The sequence below is a fragment of the Ochlerotatus camptorhynchus genome, unplaced genomic scaffold, assembly GCF_037179485.1.
Source record: "Ochlerotatus camptorhynchus isolate MF236.1 unplaced genomic scaffold, CSIRO-AGI_Acam_v1.1 ptg000328l, whole genome shotgun sequence".
Lineage (NCBI taxonomy): Eukaryota > Metazoa > Arthropoda > Insecta > Diptera > Culicidae > Ochlerotatus > Ochlerotatus camptorhynchus.
Genome location: NW_027040816.1, coordinates 3921815 through 3949748, shown reverse-complemented (window position 1 = coordinate 3949748; position 27934 = coordinate 3921815). Strand labels below are relative to the sequence as shown.

Sequence of the window (27934 nt, the reverse complement as noted above, 5' to 3'; positions counted from 1 at the left end):
GTACTCTCACAATGTATTCCAGGTACAAATTGGAAGCGTAGGCGCGATGGCGCATCGTTCACAAATTAGGCCTTACCGAGAGGTCGTCTGGGAGTACCCGAATATTATTGTCACTGTGAAAACGCCTAGGACAGTTACGAACTGCGAGCCGGACAGTACCACGAGGGTGGATGTTAGTGACAGTGGAGCAGACTAGAGTCGGTGTATAATGAGTCACGCCAAGAGAAAAACAGTTGAACTCGCATCACGGTTTTCGAAGGATTCCCTTTCTTTTCACTTGGCAACAGAGGACTTCTACATCAACTTCAAATGACTTCTAGCGAGAGAAAAAATATTGCGACTGTAGTAAATCATTATATCAGTGATTTTGTCAAATTATCTTAACAAAAAATAGTAGAAATTCTCATTACAAATCATTACCGAGCGTATCCCATGACAATTTAACGCTCACTGCGTGTTTATGCTCATTTCTTCGATTATATTTTATATTTTATTGCAATACCTTTCGTAGACCTTTCATAGCATCGTAATGTTTATTTACTTTGCACGATAGGTAGCCGGTTTGACAGTTCAATAGGTAGACTTGGCTTCACTCTTGGCGTGACTCATTATACACCGACTCTAGAGCAGACGACATCGGTAGTGAGGAGTTGAAGGCCCCGAGTGGGGGAAGAAAAAGGAAACATCAGGAAGTGACAGTGACAGAGGAACCCAGAAGGTCGAAGAGAAATAAGAAGGAGAAGAAACTTGAAGACTTCTGTTATGATTATTAATATGAGTATTTTGAATTGATTGTGGTTGACGAAGGTCAAATTTTGAATTGATAGCCTGTTTAAAAGGGGAAGAATTGTGGCATACCGGCGCATTTATCACAGCGTCAAGCTGTCAAGTGACGCTGCGATGTTTTGTTTACGCCCAACACTGCTGGCAGCATAAAAAGATAAACAAAATATACGGAAGAGTTCAGTTGACTCGTGAGCTTAAAGCAAACTAGTCTATTTTCAATATACGGTCCGGTAGTTTCTCTTCTATTCACAGTGAAATTAATACTTGCCATACGAACATAAAAGAATGATTATCAGTTACACACTTAGATTTTAGGCTCGGCATTTATTTTTACTGAGATCTCGGCACAATTCCCGTTTGTTAACTGAATTTCGGCAAATTTTTCACTGAGATCCAGCAAAATAGATTGCCGAACTGCTCGGTTGTGCCCATCTCGGCAAAACAAATCTAAGTGTGTAGGTATCGTTCAGGACATTTGAGAAAGTGGGAAAGTGTAGGATCGGTGTTCAGATACTTGCTGACAATATTTTATATAAGTAGGGTAACTGATGATGGTTGGACCTATTTAGGCCGGTTTCACACGACGTCATCATTCATGTCGTATTTTTTTTATGAATTCAACATATAATTATAAAAAAATGCCTGATTAGGGGAAAGATCAACCTTTCTTGTTTCTAATAAATACATAAAAAGTTAAATATTATGAACAAATGATTTTATAAAACGTTTTTATTCAGCAAAGAATTATGATGTTGGTTGGACCTAAGAAATGATGATGGTTGGACCTATTTTTGCAAACGCTAGTTTAGCCTATGTTTGTTCAAAAACTTTGTTAAGAGCTTATTGGTATCATAAAAAACCCCTTTTTATACAGTTTTTATGAATTTGCTTTTTAAAAAAAGTCAAGAAATTTGAGTTTAATTTCGTTTTTAAAAAAGTTCACTTTCCACGCATTAGCTATTCATCATGGCTCATTTTCTCGGAAATCATTGACCCGATTTGGAAAATTTTTAACGTCAAACTATAGATATTGTGGTCCGATTGAAAGCTATCGAGTATTTTTGGAATCGGTCAACTGGTTCCGGAGATATGGCCGGAACAAGTTCCAGGGTATATGGAACATGGACCTAATTTTGACATGGAAGGAATAAAACCTATCATGCGACACTTCACATTACTTCCAAATTCGATAACAGGATCAATATCAAAATTGAGTGCCTTGGACCACATTGGCCACTTCCGGGCATATTCTGGGTGCCCCCGGGGAATTTAGGGGCTTAAAATGACAGAATATCAGAACTTAATTCCGGCTTTATAGTTCGTTTCCTCCTAGAAGCTTTTTTTTCGGAAATAAGTTTTAGTTAGCAATTTTTAGTTTGTTAACATTTTATTTCAAATTAATTCACACATAGAAGGTGTATGAGAAGAGCTTAATGTAAATTCATATTAACAGATTCTTTCGGCGCTTTCGTGGTAGTTCGGAAATCGGTGGTTACCCTTTCAGCCAACCTGACGATGGAATTCCTCCTTTAAATTTACGCCCAACTAGTGACGCAAGGTCTTTAGCAGCTTCCAAGATCTTTTTGGTCGTCTTGGGACTGCCAGAAGCAGCGCACATACAAACCCAATCCGCTAGGTGGTTCTCCAAATGAACACTCAACACTATTTCCCTTCCATATTTCTTGCTGTGGCTTCCCTTAATTTTTGCGTGAAGTGTCGTTTTCGGAATATTGTACCTTTTCTGTGCCTGATATGCGGTAAGTGATTTATTTCTTACTAAAAGAACAGCCTCTTGAAGATTTTCGACCGTATAACTCTTTTCTTTAGCCATTTTTTCAATCGAAGAAACTGATCATTCGGCCAAAACGAAATCGAATTGCAAATCAGCTGCGCATGAAGGATGTAGACAAACCGAAGCGCACCTAGCGGCCGTCTTAGGAAACACATAGGTCCAACCATCATCATGCGTAGGTCCAACCATGATCATATTTATCTATTCGAATTTCGTCAATTATTCAAACATTTTAGTGAATCCAATGGATAAATGGTGTACTAACGTGTTGTTTACACCTTAAAGCAGTATTTTACTGCATGAAAATAAAATTAAATGTAAAAAATATTCCTTTTTTGTATGTTTGAAAGTAAGGCATGATGACGAGCAAATGCGTGGAAAGTAAACTGTTTTGAAAACACATTGAAACTCAATTGTTTTGAAGTTTTTTTCTATAAAACACCCATGCAAATTGAAGAAAAAGAGTTTTTTTATGATAGTAAAGTGGTCGTTGAAAAAAATATTAGCGAAGATTGACTAAACTATCGATTGAAAAAATAGGTCCAACCATCATCAGTTTTTGGATAGGTCCAACCAGAATCAATTACCCTAATATAAATATTAACAGGATTTATTTTCAATTTGAACTTCTAGTAACCCTACACCACAGACAAACCTACACACTTAAAATTACAATCTGTCCTCGGTGAAATAAAGGGTGATACGGTCAAAATTTGGTCAAGGGAAAACGCGTGTAAATCGGTGAAATCGTTTATTTAAAAAATCAAATTAAATTTCTTTTTCAAGTTCAATTAGTATAAAATTCTGGAAAAATATTCAGTTAGGCTTCCGCTTTTCTAAATCCGAATTGCCGGGCCTTACGCTTGACCCCTGCCATCAGATTTTGTACAGCCACCTTGTCCATCTTCTTCGCCGCAGAAAGCCAGTTTGCCTTGAACTGCTGCTCGCCCTTAGCAGTTTTTTTGGTCTTCTTTAGGTTCCGCTTGACAATAGCCCAGTATTTCTCAATTGGGCGGAGCTCTGGCGTGTTGGGAGGGTTCTTGTCCTTGGGAACCACCTGCACGTTGTTGGCGGCGTACCACTCCATGGCCTTTTTACCGTAATGGCAAGATGCCAAATCCGGCCAAAACAGTACGGAACAACCGTGTTTCTTCAGGAAAGGCAACAGACGTTTATTCAAACACTTTTTCGCGTAAATTTCTTGGTTGACAGTCCCGGAAGCTATGAAAATGCTGCTTTTCAAGCCACAGGTACAGATGGCTTGCCAAACCAGATATTTCTTTGCGAACTTTGACAGTTTCATGTGCTTGAAAACATCTGCTACCTTTCCCCTTCCTTTTGCCGTATAAAACTCCTGTCCCGGAAGCTGCTTGTAGTCGGCTTTGACGTAGGTTTCGTCGTCCATTACCACGCAGTCAAACTTCGTCAGCATCGTCGTGTACAGCCTCCGGGATCGCGTTTTGGTCGTCGTATTTTGTTTATCATCGCGATTTGGAGTCACTACCTTCTTGTAAGTCGATAGTCCGGCTCGTTTTTTGGCTCGATGCACGGTTGTAGACGATACACCCAGCTTATTTGCGGCATCTCGGAGAGAGAGGTTAGGGTTTCGCTTGAAACTACCGGCAACTCTCTTTGTCGTCTCAGCGGCTTCCGGTTTTCGATTTCCCCCCGATCCAGACTTCCTGGCTGTCGACAAACGTTCCCCAAACACTTTAATTACATTTGTAACGGTTGATTTGGCAACTTTTAGCGATTTTGCCAGCTTTGCGTGCGAGTAGCTCGGATTTTCGCGATGCGCGAGCAAAATTTTGATACGCTGCTCTTCTTGCTTGGACGGCATTTTGACAACTGAAGAGTGAATTCCAAAATCAAAATAGGAGCAACATTCTACACACACACACCTTCAAAATGAGGAGTGTTCAGGTTTTTTAAATGCAAAATTGAAAGAAATACGTCAAGTTGATATTGACCAAATTTTGACCGTATCACCCTTTATATGGCCGTAACAGTTTAGTAAGCTTAAAATTTGCCGCTATATCGTTGGACATATAATAATTTACCGAAATTTGGATTACATTTTAGCAAAATTTCGGTAAAAACAATCATTTACCAAGCCTCGTCAATAGTAATCACTGATCTAGTTGAAAAAATCTCAAACTGCCGTAATCAGGAAACTAATTTAACGAACTTACGGCTTTCACATTTTACTCTGTCGAAAATACTTAACATATCTGTCAAAATGAAGACGGACTTTCGTTTTGCCGAGAATACAAAAAATAACATAGTGACATTGGTGGTAAATTTTGCTTTGCTGATCTCACTTTCAAGTGATTGTTTTACCGAAATGTTTGATCCAAGATCCAAGCTTTGAATAAAAAAAAATCATTATAATCAATTCTGGGAAAATTTTAAGGCTCTGGAGCTTTGAAGAATTTTCAAGTATCAAACAGGTTAAACAATATTCAATAGAATTCCTTCCGCTTTTTTAGCCCCGCAATGTGCATCAAAATATGTGAAATCTCATCACGGTATTAGTTTTTGAAAATATTAGTCCCATTTTGAGATTTTACTTATGCAAAATATCATGTTTTAAAGAAATTAACCATTGTATATTTTTGTGGATTACTTGATAGCGTATTGCTGTCTTCTAGAAAGTTGTATGTGTTTGTGAAATAAAAAGCAAAGTTTATGGAAATGATGAGTTCTACAATTTTGTTAAACATCGAAAATCGTCAGTCAAAAAAGATAGAATTTTCAAGTGGCGTCCCAAAGAGAATAATTTATGGCCGACGCCTTCATCAGATCCGTCTCCTTTCAACTAAAAATTCAGACCAGAAAAAAATTGACTTTTTTAAGAGCAGCTTCAAAAAAGTATCGGCAAGTGTTGACACTAATGAATTCGATCTGGAGTCAAATGAGGTGCGAAATACAATAAATGCACGAAATTTTCAGGGTGAACTACCTCCCCTAAACATCCCATGAGCTACGCCTTCGCAACACTCTGCGGTGCTGATAATGTAAAAAGTGTCATCTTGCGGTTTGAATTTCGAATTCAGCAGCGTGAAGACAGCATTAGCATAATGGAGCCGTTAAACGGACAATGTTTCACTATCGCATCTGAATCCAGTTTTGAAATCTGAATTTTGCACGACATTGGCCGAATTTGACAACTTGAAACTAGTTTGCTGGATCTAGTTTTGAAATCGTATACATCTTCGCGAGGATCGGAGGATGGTTCTGATCATAGCGAGAAGCTGTATAAAACCAGTTTTACAAAACCGTGCCCAAAGATTAGCAACAATTTGCGACCACCACCAGGCTGCAGCATTGGGTGACATTTCATAACGACTTTCAGTTTTGGTTCTCTTCTCACCGAAAACAGAAAGACTGCAGCATCTCGCCAATTTTTTATGTGCTGGTGGGAGGGAGGTATCTTCTTTCGGTTTCATGCACTTTTCCAGGCCGGTTTCTTCTGTTCATTTTCTTTATGACACACCACGAACTATTGTCTGCGAGTCGAGAGAGGAACTTGAATTATGCAACCCCGGTTTTGGGCTGTCGTCTCGGCGGGATGCGATTTCGCGTGTTCATCGCAATATGCATGCAATCTCGTGGACGAGGTATAAAATGGTATAGATCGCCATCGCAGAACGATTAGTCATTCGTGGTCTGTTAGCAAGTTTGGATCGGAAAGAGATGGCGTTCAAAAGTGGCTTCGCCGTTCAGGGATTGGTGCTGCTTTCGTTGGTTGCACTTCTGACGAGTGCATTGACCATCACCGACGATCAAGGAAGGCAGTTTGAGCAGAAGGAGATCGTTGTTCCGACGGGGATTTCACCGGATCAGCTGAATGACGAAATCCAGAAGGCCATCCGGGAGCTGTATCCGAACTTTCGAGACAAACCGGAGCTGGTGGTGAAAGAATTGTCCAGTTTCGACGAGCTGAACTTGCCTAGGGAAGGGTAATTGCGATCATCTGGATCTAAATGTTCCATCAAGAGTCCAGTTCTAGTGGATGCATTGCGTTATGCGCAAATCTGTTGATACTATTGTGTGAATACTGTGTGAATTATTGTGCGTCAGATTGAATGTAAAGGATGTGAGCAAAAGTCTGAATATGTAAATAAATAGAGTGATTGTAAAAAAAAATTGTCGTTTTTATAGTCCGCTGTTATTTATCCGAACACCGAATAAAATGTGAACGTAGGGAAAACAGACAAATAAACAAATATAAGTTCAAGCGAGTCCCTCATAAATCACAACCAAATGGTTACCACATTGAAGATTGTTTATCTTCCTGTAAAAATCGAGGTAAAAATCATAATGAGAATGGTTCAGTCAACTAATCGAACCATATCTAGATTTTCTAGGTTTTCGAAGACCTAACTATACGAGCAATGGGTGGTTAAGAACGTTCAATGTTCTGCAACTTTTGATTTGAAATCATATGTTAGGCCTTTTTCCTCTTGTTTTTTGGCCTTAGTTCAGCAACTAAATTTAAAGAACATATAGCGGAGATTAATAAGGCCAAAAACAACACAGCAAAAAATAAATTTTAATATTACATCCAAGAGGATGCACTTCAATCATGTCGAAAATCTCACGTAATTTTTATGGCCACACAAATAAACAAATGCAGTAAAAGCAACGTAATGTCAGCACATGCACTGTATTAATGATAATTTTCCCATTTTTTGCAAGTAAAATTACACCATGTCGAAACGATTGAAGTGCATCCACTTTGATGTGATATTAAAATTAATTTTTTGCTGTGAAGAGGAAAAAGGCCCAGCATATGATTTCAAATCAAAGGTTGCAGAACGTATCTTCTGCGTTAATGCTCACTGAACGACTGTTCCATGCAGGCTTTGCCAGAACGGAAAATTAACGAAGTTCATTTTTTCTTCATACAATCGTTAGAGTGGAACTGCATTTGCAATCTTAACTGATTTGGTTGGGTGAATAACCCTAATAAAAATTGTATGGTTAATTTGCTTAACGACGTGTTCTGAGTATCATCCAAACCATTTGTTGAATAATTCGATGATTTGAGTTATCGTTCGTTTATGGTTATTTTAGGGTTAGGGAATGCAGGATGAGTAATTGTTTCGATTGTATCAGTAGATAAAACAGGATAAAACTAACTTTACCCGAACATTGGTTTTAGTATACGAACAGCAAATCTACCTCGAAGAAGCGGAAACTGGGAGTTCCATTTTCTATGGAAAAATGCCTCAATTACATGCTGCGTGAGTGAAGGCAACCCTAATAAAAATGTACCATAAACGAATGATAACTCAAATGATTGAACCATTCCACAACTGGTTTGGATTATACTCAGAACACGTTGTTAAGCCTAATAACTATTTTATTAGGGAAGCGGTGTGAGTCGCCTGTTTGTTGGCTCTTTCATTGCCTCGTCCTTTACCGATTGGTACAAACGTTCTGCACAGAGCAATGGATTGAATAGTGCTGTGCCTAAGCAGTCAATAATTTTACGCTCTGATCAGGAGCGTCTACAGCTTTCCCCCGAAGAAACGCGTTACCCACTGCGTTCTACCCACCGCTTTGTCTCGGCGGGTTTTCAACCAAGCGCTCTGATTTTCTGCGAGTGACCAGTTCTCCACTACTCACAAGCAAAAAATCAGACTGACTCAGTGGGTAACGCGTTCTTCGGGGGATAGCTGTACGTGGAGTTGACCGGTTCGGTGATTCGTTACCATCGTCGCCGGGGGAATCCGAAAAAGGGGCCTCGCTCATCCCCCTGCTAAAAGCTAAGGACCGCTGCTAAGTATAGGCAGCCAAACATTGAAGAAGGAGAGGAGACGCTCGGCACAGACCGTTTTTGGTGCCGACGTGAACAGCAACCACCGCCGCCATTATCGAAGAGCCCCACCGTGTGACACCGAGGACATCAAGGAGAAAAAGGGAAAGGTCAGATTAATAGAATAGACTTAGGAAATTTCCCTTTCTTTCTCTTTTCCCCATCATTTTCACCCATATCCGAACGTCTTTTGGAGGAGAACTCTGCTCGTAGCCGCCGGGGTAAATCGGGCCAGCTATCACACTTCCACTGCTGTTCTGTGCTGGCAGCAGCGTTGCCAGATTGTTTTAAAGCTTATCGGTATCGAAGGTATTAAAAGATCGGTATTCATCGGTATTTTTTTTTCCGTGTCGTGGACATTTACCACTGCGACCAGTGTTTTGATCTATTGTGGTGTATCCTCTTTTTACTATTTGCCGTGTGTTTTGATGATCAACCACTATGTAGAGTGATCTTCATCATTGATCATCAGCATTATCCCAATATGGAATTGCACTTCGAATGAAGTTTACAACTTTATTGGGTATACTGGTCCAAATTTCTTCAGGTACGGTGAGTCCTTTATCAAGAAATCTGCATCGTTTATTAAATAAAGCAGTGCAATCACACAATAAATGTTCAGAGCTTTCGCTCTCCAAATAACAAAAGCGACATCTATCGTCGCTAAGCTTTCCAATTTTTTTTAAAATGATATTTACTAGGACAATGTCCTGTTATTAATCCAGTGTAGGTGCTTAAATCTTTTTTGGAAAGATTGAGTAACCTTTGCGTACTCAAAACGTTGGGCTTAATGAATTGTTTAGATTGCCGGGCTGTTGAGGTATTATTCCAATTGGATTGTACCTTGCTTTTTTCCCAGTTCTTTAATTCCATTTTCAGATTAGAAGGCGATAGACCAATAAATGGTTCGGGACCAATAAATTTCTGGGATGAGCCAAGCTTTGCTAATTGATCAGCTTTTTCATTTCCTTCAATGCCGCAATGACCAGGAACCCAATATAGATTTACCTTGTTACGACAGGACAATTTCTGAAGTTGATTATAGCATTCCCACACTAACTTTGAAGTGTAGATCATTGATTTAAGGGCATTCAATGCTGCTTGACTGTCCGAAAAAATACATATGTTTGCATTCCTATAATTTCTTTTTAAACATATTTCTACACATTCTAGAATCGCAAATATTTCTGCTTGGAATACTGTTGGCCATTTACCCATTGCTACAGAACAGTTAATTCCGGGACCTGTTATTCCTGCCCCTACCCTGTTATCCTGTTTTGAGCCATCCGTGTAGAATGTTATAGACCCAGGACGAATCAACGGCCTTCCAGTCTCCCAATCATTGCGTGTTGTATTAAACACATTAAATAGATGGTTGAATTCATGAGTTTTTGCCATAAAATCTTCATTCTTTAAAATTAGTGGACTTAATTAAATCTCTTTCAAGATGATTCTTAAGATCTCCTTCAAAGAGCTCTTTTGTTCGTCTGAGTCTGAGAGAATTCTTCATTGCATCCAGTTGAATGAATTGATGTAAAGGAAGAAGATTAAGCAAAGCTTCTAAGGCTTTAGATGGAGTACTGCGCATTGCTCCAGTTATGGAGGTAGTGGCCAACCTCTGCAGTTTTTCAAGTCTTTGTTGAGCTGTTTTTTGCACTGTTTTTGGCCACCAAACTAGTGATGCATAAATTATTCTTGGTTTTACTATAGCCGAATAAATCCAATGTAACATTTTAAGTTTGAGTCCCCATTTCTTACCAAACGTCCTTTTACTAATCCAAAGAGCATTGGTTGCTTTTTTTATTACTTGTTCTAAATGTACATTCCAATAGAGCTTGCTATCTAAAGTTACTCCTAAATATTTTACTTCCGAAGAATATTTTAATTCTGTTCCTTCCAAAGAAAGTTTTGAAAATAAGACTTTTCGTCTTTTTGTAAAGGGTACAATCGTTGTTTTTGAAGGATTTATTTTCAATCCTTCATTCTTGCACCACAGTGTAGCTACATTTAATGCCGTCTGCATTCTGCTTGATATGATTTCATCAAATTTTCCGCGGACAATTATCACTATATCATCCGCAAACCCAATAGTTTCAAACCCTAGCGATTCAAGACTAATAAGAAGCTCGTCTACTACTAGCGACCATAGAAGAGGAGAGAGGACGTCTCCTTGAGGACAGCCTTAAGCAGCTGTTACCTTTATGGTTGACTCTCCAAGATTTGATGTTATTTCACGATTCGATAACATTTCTACTATCCAATATATTACGCTTTCATTAAACCCACGTCTTTTCATGGCAGTTTCCATTGATTTAAAAGATGCATTATCAAATGCTCCTTCAATATCAAGAAAGGCAGCCATTAATACCTCCTTTGCTTCGAAGGATTTTTCAATTTTTGAGACAAGAGTGTGTAATGCTATATGGTTGATAAGCAAATTGAGCTTTACTCATTGGTATTTTTGGAAGAATTTCAAATTTGATATGTTCATCTATTATCTTCTCCATTAATTTAAGGAAAATTGACGACAAACTGATAGGTCTGAATGATTTGGGAGAAGACTTGTCTTTTTTATTAGCTTTTGGTATAAATACTACTCGAACTTGTCGCCACGTTGTAGGAATGTATCTAAGCAAAAAGCTTGCTTTAAGTAAACTTACTAAGGCCGGAATCAATACTGTTTTACACTTTTGAATTAAAGTTGGATAAATTCCATCCAAACCTGGAGATTTGAATGGTTCAAAAGAGTCTATAGCCCATGCAACTTTAGAATTAGTAAACATTACACTAGCTAGATTTTTTGCCTCTTCATTGGACTGTCTTGATCCATTTACTGAGTCATGACCTCTAGCGAAATTTACAACAGATATAGTGGAAGTAGTAGGCAAATACCCTGGGAAGTGAGATTGCATCATTACTTCCAATTATTCTTTAGTAGTTAAGGTAAAAGAACCGTCCTCTTTTTTAAGGGCTCCTAAGCCGTTTGCATAATCCTTAGACTAGGACTTTTTGAAGTCTTGCGGTAACAGGAGTACTTTCAATGTTTTCACACATATGTCTCCAATCTTTACGTTTGGATCTTCTAATTTCTTTGTTATAGTCAGTCAAAGCCTCTTTATAGGTAGACCAATTTCCTATTATTTTAGCTCGGTTAAATAGTTTACGAGCCTTTTTCCTTAGCTTTTCTAATCTGTCATTCCACCAGGATACATCTCTATTAGTAGAGCGTTCCTTTATAGAACAACTTGCATAATAAGCTTGTTTAATTTGTGTTACTAGGCATTCAGATGCCTTTTCCAACTTATCATTGGTGCTTATATCCATAGAAACATCCCATTGTACGGAGAGATTGGAGTTGTACAGCTCCCAATTTGTTTTCCTAGGATTACGATAGGTTTCCTTGATTATATCACTTGCTTTATATTTAAATAGAATTTGTCTATGATCAGATAATGCAATTTCATCTGATACATGCCAGTTTATTACCCGATCTGAGAGAGCAGAGCTACATAGCGTTAAATCCAAAACTTCCTCTCTTATTGCATTAATAAATGTTGGAGAATTACCCCTATTACATATATCGATATTTTGTTGTGTAAAGAATTCAAAAAGAGACTCACCCCTTTTGTTGATTCCAGTACTGCCCCAAATGGTATGATGAGCATTTGCATCACGTCCGATGATAAAGGCCTTGTTTTGGCCTTTGCAGTATGAAACGAATGCTGCAATTTCTTGAGGAGGTACGTCATCAACGTCACCAGGAAAATACGCCGATGCAACGTAAAGCGTTGTTTTCCCCCGCGTAGTTGGTACCTCTATAGTAACTGCAACAATGTCTCTGTTGATGAATCCTGTAATTGGGGTCATTTTTATATTATTATTTATAAGAATAGCAGCTCTTGGTAAGAGTTGTGTATCGTCATAAATTAGCTTACACGATTGTGAAGGCATTCCAAAAATCCTGCTTTTGTGTGTCCATGGCTCCTGGAGGAAAGCAACATCCAGTTTGCTTTGAACAAATGTTTTGCTGAATATAGCTGAAGCTCCCTTTGCGTGGTGAAGGTTTTCTTGTATGAATTTTATGCTTTGTTTCGTCATCGGTTTAATTAGTGTTTCATTTTATTGGGCATTTTCTGCTCAATTTACATGGTATTGTGATTACCCGTCAGTTTGTATTGTTTTGTGTGGACTTGTATCTCTCGATATTTTTGTCCAGTATTTTCCGATGCATTTTGTGTACTTTGGAGGGCTAGTTTTTTTCCATTTCCTTCGCTTCTTTCTGAAGTGGACTTATCTGAGCGACAGCAATCCATCTCAACATCATTAGAAGCTTCGCTAGTCTGTCTGGTCTCCCGGATTTTAATTCATCGGTATTTACTATTTAATTAATTTTATATTTTTGCCGTTTTTGAAAGCGAAAATTTTAACGATGGTGACGACTGGGGGGGGGGGACGCTTGAGGGGAATTGCTTTGTTTAGCGGCTTTCTCAGTCTTAAAGCAGTCTTTAATTTTTTAAATTTAATTTTTAAATTATCGTTGTCCTCAAGTGATCAAAATTGTGAGAAAGTAGTTTTTCAATTAAATATCATTAAATGAAACCAAAATATGGAAAATCAGCCACAACAACGACTAAACTATTGCCAATAACGACAAACAATATTTTCACTTGAAATAGGCCACAACCCATGGCCGGAATGCAGATTACATCGTAGTCGTTGCAGTGTTTTAAGACTGATCAATGATTCCGGAAAATTCCGGAAGAAAACTCCGGGGAATGTTTGAATTAGCTTCTGAACAATGCCGAAAAAACATCCAAAGAAAGACGAAAGAAGCTCTCCTGGATGAAGTTCGAGGAAAGTTCTAAGACAAGTTGGAAAAACATCCGGGAAACTTCCAAGACACGAATTGAGAAACTTGTGGCGATAATTTAAATAAACCATCGGAAAAAAATCGGGTGTCACATCTAAAGGAAGCCATAAAAAGTTTCGGAAACCGTAAGTAAATTTTCAGAACTAGCCATTTCCAGGGAAAGCCAGAAGAAGCTTGGAAAAACCTTCCAATAGAAGTCAAATAAAAAAACCTTTGGCTTATGGTCAAACTTCCAGAAGATGAAACAAATTTCTGGGAGAACTAATTGAACTTCCTGGAGAAGACGAAAGAAACTTTCTGGAGACGCTGGCAGAAACTTCCTAGGGTAGATTGCAAGAAACATCAGAAGAAAGTCGTAAGCCAGAGCGTTTACGGAACAGTCGAAAGAAACAAGGACATAATTTCGGAAGAAAGAGATTCCTGGGGGATGTTCTAATGATCAAAAAAAAATTCCTGATATTCATAAAACATCCCTGGAGATTCCGCAATTTCCCTGAAGTTTTCGGAACATTCCTGAAATGCACTTAGGAATATTGCATAATTCCTAGAAATTACTGAAGAGTTCTTGTAATTTTCTGATGCAAAATTTGAAATTTTCGCTCCACAGTGTTCAAACGGTTTCAAATCGGGTCCTGATTAGCCTCCGAAAGTTTAAACTCATTTGATAAGAAACTGACTTGGCACAAACCATTTGAAGTTTATGTGGAAATTACTATGGGAAAACGAAACTTTTTGTTCATTGCCTTCTACTCTTTTTACATATTGTACTGTTACCAAAGCCATTGCTATTCTTATGGGAAATTTTATCAGCTACAACTTTGCAGAAAATCACTTTTCAGTCAAATTAAATAGTTATTAATTGTTTAAGAGATTGATAATCTTATGGCAAGATTAAGCAACTGTATTGTGGGCAACACTGTATTCTGCAGTGTGACATAGTAGCATTGATTTTTGTCCTCTATCCTACGCGCCTTAAACACCAATGTTGCCTGCTGAACAGTTGATTGAGCATAATCATAAGACATCAGTGACTTGAAGCATTAATAATTTTTGTTCCTTACATTTGATCGAAAAGTGGTCTTCAACAAAGTTGTAGCTGAGATGTACTTTCAACAAACTCAGCTATCATTTTCTAAAGTAAAGTGAACTGGTGAATTTTGAGATAGATATGAACCGAAATTATGGTTTCTTCATAGTAATTCCCATATAAACTTCAAATGGTTTGTGCCAAGTCAGTTTATAACTAAATTAGTTCAAATTTTGGGAGGCTAATCAGGGCCCAATTTGGAACCGTTTAAGCACTGTGGAGCGAAAATTTCAAATTTTGCATCAGTCTACTGGTCATACTCGAAGCGCTCGGAATTTCCCTGATTATAATGAGACTTCCAGAATATCTCTAATCATCTTTGAAGGTCTCTGGATTTTCTTGAAGATAAAAAAATCTCTTAAGTGCTCTCACAATTTTCTTGAATTTATTGTAACATCAGCATTGAAGTTCTCTGATCTTCCCGTTTTTTTATTTTTTTTTTTTAAAGTTATCGACTTTGGCAGTAAAAATCATAGAACTTCCCATAAAATGTTCTCACAATGTTCTAATGTTCATATAACTTCCCTTACGTTTCCTAAATTTGCATGAGCCCCTCAGGACATTGCTGAAGTTTTCGGAAATTGCCTGTGTTTCTCGGAACTCCTTTATAATTTCAGCAATTTCATTAATTAATTGACCTGTCCTGATGTTCTCTGAGCTTCACTAAAGTTTCTGAAAATCACTTAATTTCCGTGAAGTTCTTTGGACTTGTGAAGTTTCCAAAATATTTATGATGTTTCCTTAAGTTCACTGGAGTTCGCTGGACTTTTCTGAAATTTCCGGGTTTTCAAATTTTAACAGAAGTTATTGAAACTGTCTTTAATTTATCGAAACTTACACAAAAGTCTGGATTTTTCTGAAGTTTAAGAACTTCTTAAATGTTCCTGCAGCTAGTGTGGATCCGCAATAAAAATCTGATAGCATCCTTGAAGTTCCGGGTGAAAAAACTGGCGGGAGAAGATGAAAGAATCATTCGAGCGAAGGCTTAAGAAGCTTCCAAGGTAAGGTAGAAGAAAATTCCAGGGAAAGTTGGATGAAACTTCAGGGAGTTGAAAAAAATAAATAAAGACTTCCGGAAGTAAAATAATATTTAAAAAATATTTTTTGATTCCCTAGGAATTACCGGAAAAAGCCATCGACTATTTCTCGATTGATGGGTAACCAAAAACGGTGAGGAAATGCAAACATAAGTCGAAAGAGTATCAAGCATAAGGCATCTTTAGAGATGTTTGCTTAGAATTTTGAAGGCTCAAAAAATAAGAGGTATTCAAAAAGATACAAGTCTCTCACAAAAAAATCTCCGAAATTCGAGCACGGCCAGGCAATAATAATTTTGATTATTGAAAAAAAAACGGTATAAATCGGTATAAAAATTAAAAATCTGAGGAACCTTATCTGTATATCGGTATCTAGTTTGGAAATCGGTATAAATACCGATAAATCGGCAACGCTGGCTGGCAGGTAAGCCGCAACTTACAACGTCCTTGGGGCACATTCCAATATTACGTAACACAAGAGGGGGTGGGAGTAGTCACCATGTATTAGGTATAGGAAAAGTGCATGACAAGTGGGTTAATTAAAAATTACACTTTTTTGCGTTACATAATATTTAAATGTTCTTGTGGAATTCATTTGTTGGTTGTCAGCAAATGTTTAATTCAAATTCAGTTGATCTAGGGGAATTTACGTATTCTCGGCAACCTAAGCAGCAACCTTCTTTCTATAGCCTTTTTCTCTAAGGAACGCACACATATGCAGTATTGGTTTGTTCACAATCTTTTGCTGCCAGCTGCTCTAACAATTTCAGTCGAAAGAATTGTCAAAAACTGTTTTGAAACGCTTTTACAAAGCTCCAATCTTCTCTAGTGAGAGCGAGTATTGTCGGCAATCAGTTTTTCTTCGGCAACCGTTCCATTTGAACTGCATGTAAATCTGCTGTTCTATTATCGGCAACTCGAAATCAGCTACAATTTGTAGTGCGTGTGTTTCATTTCAAGAAAACCTTGCTAGATTGCTTTTTCTCAGTGGTAAAAATATAGTCAAATTGAAGCTGAAAGCATAAAGAATCGTTTGCATGCATTCAGCGAAGTGTTTTCGTAAGAAAATCCAGTGAAAATAGTGTTTCAATTTGGATTGCCGAAAATAGTCTGGCATGCCAAAGCCGTCATTTCCCCTATTTTGGCTGGTTCTATTTAGTTTTTGCTGTTAAAAATCCAGTATAAAGATGGTCTAAAAATAGACGACCGCTGAAGGTTAGGTTGCATACATGTAGGTATAAGGACAGTTTATCGAAAAGTTTTGACAATTCACAATTGAACTGACAGATCTTTCCCATATATATAGCTTTGTTTATATTTACATCTAGCATCGGCAACACCCGATCACTGCACATGTAGTTCCTTAAAAAAAGCTTTTATTAATACAGTCAAATTTCGCTCGTTGGGCTCCCGTCAGTTGGGCTGTAGCCAACCTAAGTCGAAGTAAAACGTCATTTCTGACAGTCCTGATTCATTTTCAAGGGGCTCATGTATGCACAATTTGAATAGTTGCTAAAGGATTGTGATGATGATAAACAATCGGTGTATCCGTCAACCAATTTTCAACTTAACAGCTCAGCCCAACTAACGAAAGCCTTTCACTAAATGGGCTACGGGTTTAGCCCAACGAGCGAAAGTTGACTGTATATACTGCTTCCCGACCAACCGTTCGTGAAACTTCTTCAAAGTTCTTTAAACAGAAATAAAGATTTATGTAGGCAATTCTTTATTTTAAATTTTCTATGAGAGTTCGAGACACACCAGGTGACAGATATTTATCGACATATTCGGCATTTCATCGGAAGAAGCAATCTGCCGGTAAATGAACGAGAAGACCGATGGCCGCGACGCAGCAAATGTCTACCATTGTAGTTCTTCAAGTTTACGTCTATATATTTAATAACCCATGATAGCATGCATGGTGGGATTCTCGGCATTTGGAACCCAATGAGGAAAATTTATACCTTTTTGACCTCTATTACACCTACATGGCTACCTGGTTGATGGTTATGACAAATAAATATTGAATTCATGTATGAAAAGATTTACATAAATTTCAATAAACCACATACTAGAGTGTGTTTGCCTGTCGTTGATAAGCTCATCAACAGCAGCCGTGGATCCGAGGATTAGCAACCAACAACGAAATCAGTACACCCCAGATGGCATGGGATCGAAACTAGAAATTATGCAGATAAAAAATCGCAAATGAAATCTGCAGTTGTGTATCTATATTTTGATTTTACAACAGAAATCGATATTTTGATCTGGCAACACAATCGATATTTTAACATTGGTAACGATTGGTAGCAATATTTTGAGAAAGATCTTTATAAACGATTCACGATTAGACTTTTAGCATCTTTACAATTATTCATGAAATGGTGACGATCGCTATCGATTTTTCTTATGAATGGCTTTGAAGATCGATGTATAGAAAATTAAAGAAAATTAACGAAATGGTTGGTCGGGTTATTAGCTCTGGAAATGTTTCAATAATCGCATTGAAAGGTTTCTTCACAGACAAACAGACATAACACTCGCAAGTTGTGCATCGAGCAAGCATTTAAACCGAAGTTAAACCGCAGACAACAAATCAAGAAGACTGGCAACTTTGCCAGAGTCCAAGCGACAGATACAATGGCGCTGCGCTTGAGTGAATGTGGAAGCAAGGCATAGAAAAATTAGCAAATACGCAAACCCTTCTTCTGAGGATGTAATCTTTGCTATCAAATTCGTTCGAAGCATTTACCTTTGAGCGGCAGATGACGTGATTGTACCTGTCTCATAGCGTTCGTATGAGAAAATGGAAGAGTTGCCAGTCTTCTTGATTTGTTGGCTTCGATTGAACGGTAAATTTAAAAGTATAGAAGTTGGTAGTACCGCCTTCTGTGGAGCACATAGTCAATTTCCTTGCGTTTGACGATTACACACTACTGCCATCTGTTCTGCGTACTACCGACCATAGTGTACACAACAGATGGGGGTAATTATTATTATTGTTATTGTTATTATTATTATTATTATTTAATTTTATTCATCGGACTATTGTCTACATGAAACAACCTTAAAGCTAAAACAATTCAAGTGTTTCTAATCCGTGCCAAAAAGCGAGATGAAGATTCCCCAAATTCGAATAATTCTTCGACAGCCGTAAACGTACGCATCATAGTTGTTAGTGCTTCGTTGTAACCGAACGCCGTTCGATGGTACCGCGGTTGGAGAAGGGTACCACTTCGTAATGTTCTCGGTGGTACTCGGATATCCAACAGCGAGAGAAGCCTCGAGCAGTCGACCTCACCATTCAATAGCTTGGCAACAAAAACTGCTTGCTGATTTTTCTGTCGGCATTCCAGAGTATCCAAGCTCAGCAGATTGCAGCGATCAGAATACGGCGGGAGATTTTGCGGATCACGCCATGGTAGATTACGTAATGCTATCCTGATAAACTTGCGCTGAACACTTTCGATCCTCAAGCTCCAAGTCAACTGATGAGGAAACCAGACCAAGGAGGCATTTTCCAGGATTGGTCGCACAAGTGAGAAATAGAGAGCTTTCAGGCAGTGTGGGTCAATGAAGTCCTTCGATATTTTCAACACAAAACCTAGCTGGCGATTCGCCTTTGTGATCAGAGCAGAGCGGTGGAGGTCAACTTATGGTCCAGTAGAACACCAAGATCGCTGAACTGGTCGGTTCTTTGAAGAACCACACCGTTGATGGCATAGTCAAAAACAATCGGCTGCCTGATGCGGTAATACGACATTACCATACATTTAGGAATGCTGAGGGTAAGCTTATTCCGACGACACCAATCAACGAACAGATCCAATACCGATTGAAGACGAATGCAATCCTCAGCAGTCCGCACCACGAAGTACAGCTTTAGGTCATCGGCATACGCAAGCTTACAGCCATCTCCAAGTAGAAGAAGTGCGTCGTTGATGTACAACACAAACAGCAACGGGCCAAGATTGCTACCCCTGACGAGTTCGTGAAATACGAGGAAGTACTGGAATCGAGTTTCACTCGCAGAGACCTGTCAGTCAAGTAGGAGCACAACCACGAAGTCAAACGGTCCGACGCACCGAGTTTGGATAGCTTTGCCAACATAATGTCATGGTTGATCGTATCAAACGCTGCTTTTAGATCAGTGTAGATGACGTCTATTTGTGCCCCATTTTCCACTTGCTCAAAACATGTCGTGGTAAAATCTAGAAGATTTGTGGTAACCGATCGTCCAGGCATGAAGCCATGTTGGTCACTAGAGATATAGCATTTGGTGTGCTCAAGAATGAAACCACTCACAATTATCTCAAACAGTTTTGATGCTGCAGAGAGATTAGTAATTCCTCTGTAGTTTTTAACGTCACGTTTATCTCCTTTCTTGTGTACCGGAACCATAAATGACTCTTTCCAGATTGCAGGAAATTTCGACTCTACAAAAGATTTGTTGAAGATTCTGCAAAGCGGTTCAACAAGCGCTCCAATGGTACGACAATACACTGCAGAAGGAATGCCATCTGGTCCAGGCGAGAAGGTACATTTCATTTTCTTGGCGGCATTAGTTACCATAACGGGCGTTATTTCAAAAGTGTTTATGTCAACAAGGTTTGAAGGCACATCCGAAACAGCCGAGACAAGTTTAGTCGAGGGGATGGATTCTGCGGCAAATACCGACGAAAAATGAGCAGCAAAAAGCTCACATTTCTCCCCGCCTATCGACGATTCAACGTCATTGAAAAAAACGCTGCAGGCATTGTTGAATTTTTCCTCTTCGAGTTTACATAGCTCCAAAAGCTCTTGGGGTTTCGCCTTAAATTAGTTTGCACTCGTAAAACGTACGATTTGTAGAGCGAAGAGTTTAGATTACGGTACTCGTTACACGCCAAGTGAAAACTACGCTTATTTGCCAGGGAACGGTATCGCCGAAGTCTACGTTGCGAAGCATTTCTTTTTCGTTTTAGTTTTCGTAGCAAAGCGGTGCTCCACGCAGGAGAAACAGCAGGCCGACGAATCGGTACGTTTGTATCCATCCAATTATTTAGCACAGCACACAACGTTTCAGCCATTTCATCAGCATTCAGTCCATCGAAAAGAAGATCCCAGTCAGTGACGGAAAGGAAGTCCATTAGAACATCGAAATCAATCTTGCTATAGTCTAACGCAAGCTCATCACTCGCATATCCGTATGGCAAAAGAACAAATCCAGGATGCGTCCTAAGTGGTTGCGCTCGAGATTTCTCTGATGCAGGTTGTGGAAATCCATGCCATCAATCAAGAATGAGCTAGCAACTGGTAAAGGAACAGAGTTCACAGGTCGAATCTCGCCATCAGCCCAACTCCAGGATATCCCAGGTTGATTGTAGTCACCGCATACCAGCAAGCAATCGCTGTCAGAGCCACTGTTACAAAGCTCTTGGATCGATTCAATATGCCCATTCAAAACGCTGAGATCCTTGCTCTTGTCTGGAGGAACGTAAATTGCACACAGCAATAGTCGCTTGGATCCAATCCTCGTCGATACACACACTTGTTTTATCGTTTCTCCGCTCGTTGCAACGACACTGCTACTGATGAAACGATGATGTACGGCAATTGGAACCCCTCCGAAACGATATTTGCTGCTGTTTATATGGCTTCGGTCACATCGGTGCACATTGTAGTTGCTTCCGAAAAGCTGCGTCGAATTGATAGCCTCGTTAAACCCCGTCTCGATTAAAATAATGACGTCAAAATTGCACTCCAGGACGTTGCAGTAAAAGTCGTCGATCTTGGTGCGCAGTCCACGTACGTTTTGGTAATAAACCCATAAACGACTAGCGTCACGGGTCGTGTTCTGCAACATGGAAATATTTGGCGCGTGGTGGAGGCGAACCAGCCTAAGGCTGAAAGCCTCCTAAATAAAGCTAAATAATAATAATAATATTTGGCGCGGGAATATTTGGTGAATGGTACAGATACTCACCTCTGGTGGAAACCCTAGGGTTTCCACCGTCCACAGAATGTCGCAAAGAATGATTATTGATAATGGTGCTAACCCTAGGGTTTCCACCGTCCACATGATAGAGCCTTAAGTATTTGTCAGTGGATTGCCGTTGGATCCAGACTGGTTTTTTGAGTAGTCGGTGAATTCACGGAATAATATCCCATCATGTTTTAGCGACGATGTTTTACAGTGAGAAATATTCAATGTGTTATGTCGGTTTGTCTGTGGTTTCTTGATGAATTTCTACTTCAAAAACGTTGTCACCTCGTAAAATACGAAATAACACAGTGCACGTGCTTAGCTGTTCCACAATGGATCCTGGGGATGCGACACATCTCAGTCTCAATTCAAGATGGTCGGAAAAACTCACGTTAATGAATCAATCTACGAAAAATCTTTTCTCATCTCTTGCATTTAAATCTATCTACTTTCATCGCTCTCCAATTTTTTCCATGAAATCTTCAAAATATTCATCAATCTTCTATCTACTATAAGCGTGCACGCATCTCACAACAGCAAAGCGAAAATTTTCCTGTATCTAGTACGTTCAGACTACAGAGTTATAACATTTTATAGCGCTATCTTGATGGTGGTTTCTGTGTTGCAATTATTTGACAACCGTTATAACATATTATCTCGCATATTATAACTCTTCAACCTGTACAGCGTTTTAAATATGTACCTCAAGGGAAAAAAATATTTTAAACATTGATTCGCATGACTTCTAACATGGAATACATTTGAAATCAATCTAGTTTATTTTTGTGGTCAGAAAAAAAACTGAGTTTACATTTAAATTTACCTCAAATAGGGGAAATGGCTCTAATGTTGGCCTATGAATCTAAGATTGGGCCCATCGCTAAAAATCTGCTATTTATCAATTGTATCTTGATGAACGCGTCATTGGGACGGTACTTATGGATATTTTTGGGTGCTATTGAAAATGTTAGTCGATTGCTGAATTTATGTATGGGCCCAAATTAGGGACACTTAGGTCGACATTACATACATTTCCCCTATGTTTGTTTCGACGATAGATTTTTCTGCGTGAACTTCCCTGAACAACGGCGCCGGTGGTGTAGTGGTAAGCGTGATTACCTCTCACCTCAGCAAGCCTGGGTTCAATCCCAGTCGGCGCCGTCGGGATGTTCTGATCATCATCTCTGATCACGCCTTCCTTCGGATGGGAAGTAAAGCCGTTGGTCCCCGGTTCATGAGTTGATGGGTCGATAGGTAGGGTCCAGGTGTGGGAGCTGCCTTCCTGGCACGTCGGTAGCATTGGTGCTCAGCACGGAAAACAAAATCGACGAAAAAAAACAAACCAAAAGGAAAAAAAAAAACTTCCCTGAACGCCATTTCCCCGAATAAGATTTTGCCTTCTTTTGATTGTTGCTCGTTCTTTACACATTCGAGGTAATGTAGCACAATCACCTGATTGTGTTGCTAGTTTGCTATATTGAGCATTGTAAGAAATCGGCGATTGATGTCAATGCTTACAAAAAAAACAGTTACGCCCTCATCTCGAATAACTCCAGACTTCAACTTATGAAGAGAAGAGAGAACGAGAGAGAATCTGTTAAAAAAATGCTACAGATGTTGTTTACTAATAATGAATGGTAAACAAAAATAAATATCATGTAGGTAGTTCGTTCGTTGTTCTAATCGTTTCAAATAACATAAAACTAAAAAAAAAATGTGTTACAAGTAGAATATAGCTCAATACTTGGAAGAGTGCAACACAACATCGAAAAGGTAAGAAGAATTATTGATTGTTTATGCAACTAGCTAGTAGCTATTTACCACATACCCACAAACTCATACGTCCTTCTCGTCAACAATCCCAACACCTAACAGACATTCACGGATATTCCGTCGATTCGGTTGCCTGGCACCAGGGGCAGTGCCGTGGCCTTATTTACCGTGCTATCGATCTTTCCACCCTTATGTAACATCAGCTGCTGTAATCGTATGGTCGGTTTAACGCGTGCCATCGTCCCTCCGATAATGGCTATGATTCCGGGAATCTACAAGCACCATCGCTGCCGGAATAACGTGTATCCGAGCAGCGATGTCCGCCGTTATCCGGTGCCGGACGAGAGTGTCTTCTGGTCCCAACCGTATCCGGACTATCAACCGCCGCTGTACGAAGCGGCTGTCCTCAAGGACAAGGAGTGGGCCGATCTGGATGTCGGTAAGTTGAACTTGACCTATATTTTTTGTTTGTTTCGATTCTATGCTTGGGACGGGAATGTAATCGAGGTTTTGTTTATTTTTCGGTTGCGAAACAGACGATCCCAACTTCGAGGTCAAATGGAATCAGCTGGATGGCGGTGTGAACCGGGTGAGCTTCGTCGGAGCGTATGAAATTCGGGATGGATTTCCGATGAACTTGTTCGGTCGGACCGGATTGAGAGGCAGGGGATTGCTGGGACGATGGGGACCGAACCATGCGGCTGATCCGGTGGTGACCAAGTGGAAGGTCGATGGCGATGGGACGGTGGTGGTGAGTGAAGATACGGGTAGAAGAGTGCTCCAGATGTGTGCCATCGAGAGGCATGACTGCGGGGAATGGGCCATCCCCGGGGGGATGGTGGACCCAGGGGAGAAGGTAAGTGCCACTTTGAAACGGGAATTCATGGAGGAAGCCATGAGCACTAGCAGCGGCACGGAAGATGTTGAACAATTCTTCAGTGCCGGGAAGGAAATCTACAAAGGCTACGTGGACGATCCGAGGAACACGGACAACGCATGGATGGAAACGGTGGCGGTGAACTTCCACGACGAGGACGGGTCAGTCGTGGGAAGGTTCAATCTGCATGCCGGAGATGATGCGGCCAAGGTCAAGTGGATGGACGTCGACTCGGGGGTAAAGTTGTACGCCAGCCATGCCAACATCGTGAAACGGGTCGTTGACGCGCTCGATGCCCACTGGTAGGGATTTTCGGATGAATACCGCGCGTTGAATTATTGAGTAAAATAATAACATGTATTACAGTTTGTTGTAATTTGATTTTGCATATTGGGTTTTACTCGTTCGAGAATGCCTCAAAATATGGTTTCATTTTCTGTGTGATGGGTACGATTTCCTCTTTTTGTTTGTTTGTGTTTTCTTGTTCTGCGAATTGATGCTAATCAGATCTTCAATAAGGTAGGCGCAAATAATAATATATACTTTAAAAAAAATCAGATTCTGCGTTGCTTTATCTCTAGAGCATTAAATAAACTCATCGATTCTATATATTGCATTCAAATATGGCATTCGTTTCGTTTCTGCACGCTAGTATGGTTTGCGTTGTGGAAAAAGTAAGCATGCATTTATCGGGATAAGAATATGAGATTCAATCAAGATTGTCAAGGGTAATGATTACATTTTCATGGAATTCGTGAGAAGTTTTGCAAGATCTGAATGTTTCATTAAACCGTTTCAGAATTGTTTTAAATCCCAGAATAATTGAGATACATTTTCTTGGTAAAAAAATAGAATGGTACTTAGTATTTTTTAACTTGATGCAAATCTTCGGAATAATATATTAATAAATTAAAGTGATTTATAGGTACATAGGAATCAATTTCTATGCATGATACCGATACATACACAGCTGAAGTTCCTACTTTTTCTGATTGGCTTTGACGCTCTTATGCGAGCCAACACCTACTTTTAAACTTAGTGAAGCCTTTTTACAGGTTTTATCTAGTTTTTGGAACATTGCTAATTTTGTTGGGATTTTGCTGAAGCTCTTGGAGATTATCTCAAGTACTTGAACTTCTTAGAAGATAAGCTCCGAAAATCTCAGAGCTTATCTGAAGATGATGGAACTTTGGTCAAATTTTTGAAACATTTGGAAGTTCCCTAAAGTTATCGGAACTCATCTGAAGAGATGAACTAGCCTCAGGCTAAAAATCTCTAAAATAAAGATTTAAAAAAAAAAAAAAGGAACTCATCTGAAGAGCTTGAACCACTCCGAAGCACATGGACATTATTTTAGAAAACAATTAGATCTACGAACATTTGAATACTCAGGCTGAAGATTGCATTTCAAAATTAAAAAATTAAAAATAAATAAATCTTGACTTTTGGAGGATAACATTTTAGGATTCTGACACTGTGAAGCATTGGCAAGATAATTATGATGAGAATGCCAAATGAGCTTTGAGGATAGCTGTAGAGGAAATCTAGGGATAATTCTAAAGCAACTCTGGGGAGAATTCCAACGGAATTTAACTAGAAATTTCAGATAGTTTTTAGTAGTTTCTCATTAAATTTCTAAGTAAAGGTGAGTTTTAAGAAAGTTCTGAAGATAATACTATGGGGATTATGATTTTAATTCTAGAGAACTTCAAAGCAAGTCGGAAGGAATTTCTTTCCTTCAAATTGAATTAATCCTACGGCAAATCTGACTGCATGACTACAACCCTGAAACTACGCCTAATGATCTTTTTTCGAGTAAAATTCTCTTAAATGTTGATCAATCAATCAATCCAAGATATATTTTTTGATGGAGATGTAGGCAAATATGGATAATAATTCCATGGAAATCTAATTTTGTAAAATAGCTCATACAATTCTTTGCAAAATAACTTGCTAAATTCATTGTTTCAAGATAATTCCTAAGAGAATTTATAAGATTTTTCAGGGATTTTCAAGGAGTTTCCAGCAGGGACTAAACATTTTTTGAGCATATTTCCAAAGCAACTATGACTAGTGCTCAAAGAGAATCCCCAGAAATTTTCAAGGAAATACTAAGGAGTGTTTCAAGAGAATTCCAAGACAATTTGAGGAGATTTCTTAAAACCCTCGATCAGCTGGATATACTTCCTGATCAACCTGCCGTCATAGGCGAACATCGGAGCACGCCATTTAAGCTTTTGAAAGTCTGAAGTCTTCATAAATGAACCAAATTTATGATCAGCTGCGATTTTTCAAAAAAAAATCCCATGATAATAGGTATCTACCCTACCATCATTTTAGCTAGAATACATGGAGACGTCACTTAAATGTCCGAACAGTTGAAATTTTTCAGAATAATACTTCCAACAACTTGTAGTATTAAAAAAATATCCATAGAACTTTATTGAAATCTTAGATTAGCTGGAAATCTTTCAAATACTTCATGATCTTGAATGAATATCTGATGAACATCATTTGAAATGTTTCATTTTTCAAGAGTTCTAAAACATTCAGAGGACCTATGCAATATCTCACTGAAAATCCGTGAATATCAACAATGATCGTAAAGATACGTCTAAGTTTGCTGAACTTTTGGAGGTTCCTATAAATGGTGTATTCGTGGAAAATGATTTTGGAGACAAATTTTTGAAGTTAATCTATAATATTTTGCAAAAACATTGGTTTGGTTCCTAGATTCAACACCAATAATGATGAAAGAATGTCCTTGCTTAACAGTCGATTTCAAATTTGGGACTGTACATAATTTATTAGACAGACCCCTCCCCCTGCGTAGACAATTGGGTTCTTTCATCAATTTTGATACACTGGAACTAATTTAAATAAGTGCGATTACATTTGCAGAAATCACCTTATTAACGCCCCTCGGTGTTACTTTGTATGGGAGCGAGCTGTCAGTTTGTCAGTTTAGTGTCAAACAGTGAATTTATTATTTTGCTTTAAATCTTGATTTAAAAATCGAATGTGTGGGTTCGAAAAAAAAATATCGATGTGCTCAGAAAACGAAGTTCTTTCAGATGATATATAAGAATCGATTAATTTTTCAAAATTAAAGAACCCAATTGTTCATACACAATTTTTAATGTTTGTATGGGTCGTGGATAATTGCATAATTGATACATTGTTTAATATCCAGCAGCAGCATAAAACGGTTTACGGTTTTCTAACTGCCTTTCGTCTGCTTGGAGCGACATCAACCTATCACAATAGTTGATGAACAATGTGGTAAGTGCACAGTAGCCGTCAGGCGTAAAAATATAAATTGGATGTCATGTGATGGATTCTGCTCTGCAGTGTATCAATTGGACTGCATTCCAATGTGTGAAAGCAGGCCAGTGACAAGGCCTATACTAACAGCAGCGTTTGACAGTAGGCAGCATGTCCCGGGCTCAAATAATTTATTTTGCTGTTCTGGGCCTGCTGTAACGGTATAACATGATGTCTGCGCGAAATGCCACTGGGCTGTGTGAAAGAGAACTACTGACTTGGGAAACTAAAAATATCCTATGGTTCTGCAACAAATATTTGCCAAAACTTTGGCTAGCAAAACTACCATGCTAACTGGTAGAGGTAATATTCATCTACCAGTTGGTGTCATTATTTTTCATGAGTGAGCTTTTATTTGCGAGAAATCGACGGCTAAAGCCATTGTTTACAAATGCAATTACGCCCCTTTGAAATGTTGGCACTGAAATAGACAAGCGTTTTCCGTTCTCGCTCTTGCTCTGAACATGTGTTTTCAATGCTTTTCTGTGTATAGGGGAAATGGATGTAATGCCGGCCTAAATGCCCCTAATTTGGGCCCATACATAAATTCAGCAATCGACTAAATTTTCAATAGCGATCGAAAATATCCATTAGTACCG

At 38.9% G+C, this 27934-nt stretch overlaps 2 protein-coding genes across 2 annotated transcripts in view; one reads left to right on the top strand and one right to left on the bottom strand.

Annotated features, from left to right (window-relative positions):
• Positions 1 to 27934, bottom strand: part of LOC135708141 (BOS complex subunit NOMO1) — a 546399-nt gene that overhangs the window by 79366 nt on the left and 439099 nt on the right. The window lies entirely within an intron of this gene.
• Positions 23046 to 24395, top strand: LOC135708198 (ADP-ribose pyrophosphatase, mitochondrial). The gene is made up of 3 exons (XM_065230205.1): positions 23046 to 23134; positions 23237 to 23573; positions 23671 to 24395. Exons 2-3 carry the CDS (start codon positions 23351 to 23353, stop codon positions 24315 to 24317), a joined length of 870 nt encoding a protein of 289 aa, XP_065086277.1. The 5' UTR covers positions 23046 to 23134; positions 23237 to 23350; the 3' UTR covers positions 24318 to 24395.

Bases quoted from the DNA above. Each gene is read 5' to 3' on its own strand.
- LOC135708198 (XM_065230205.1), top strand. From the start codon at position 23,351: ATGGTCGGTTTAACGCGTGCCATCGTCCCTCCGATAATGGCTATGATT. The intron at 23,574-23,670 runs GTAAGTTGAACT...GTTGCGAAACAG, and splicing joins GTGGGCCGATCTGGATGTCG to ACGATCCCAACTTCGAGGTC.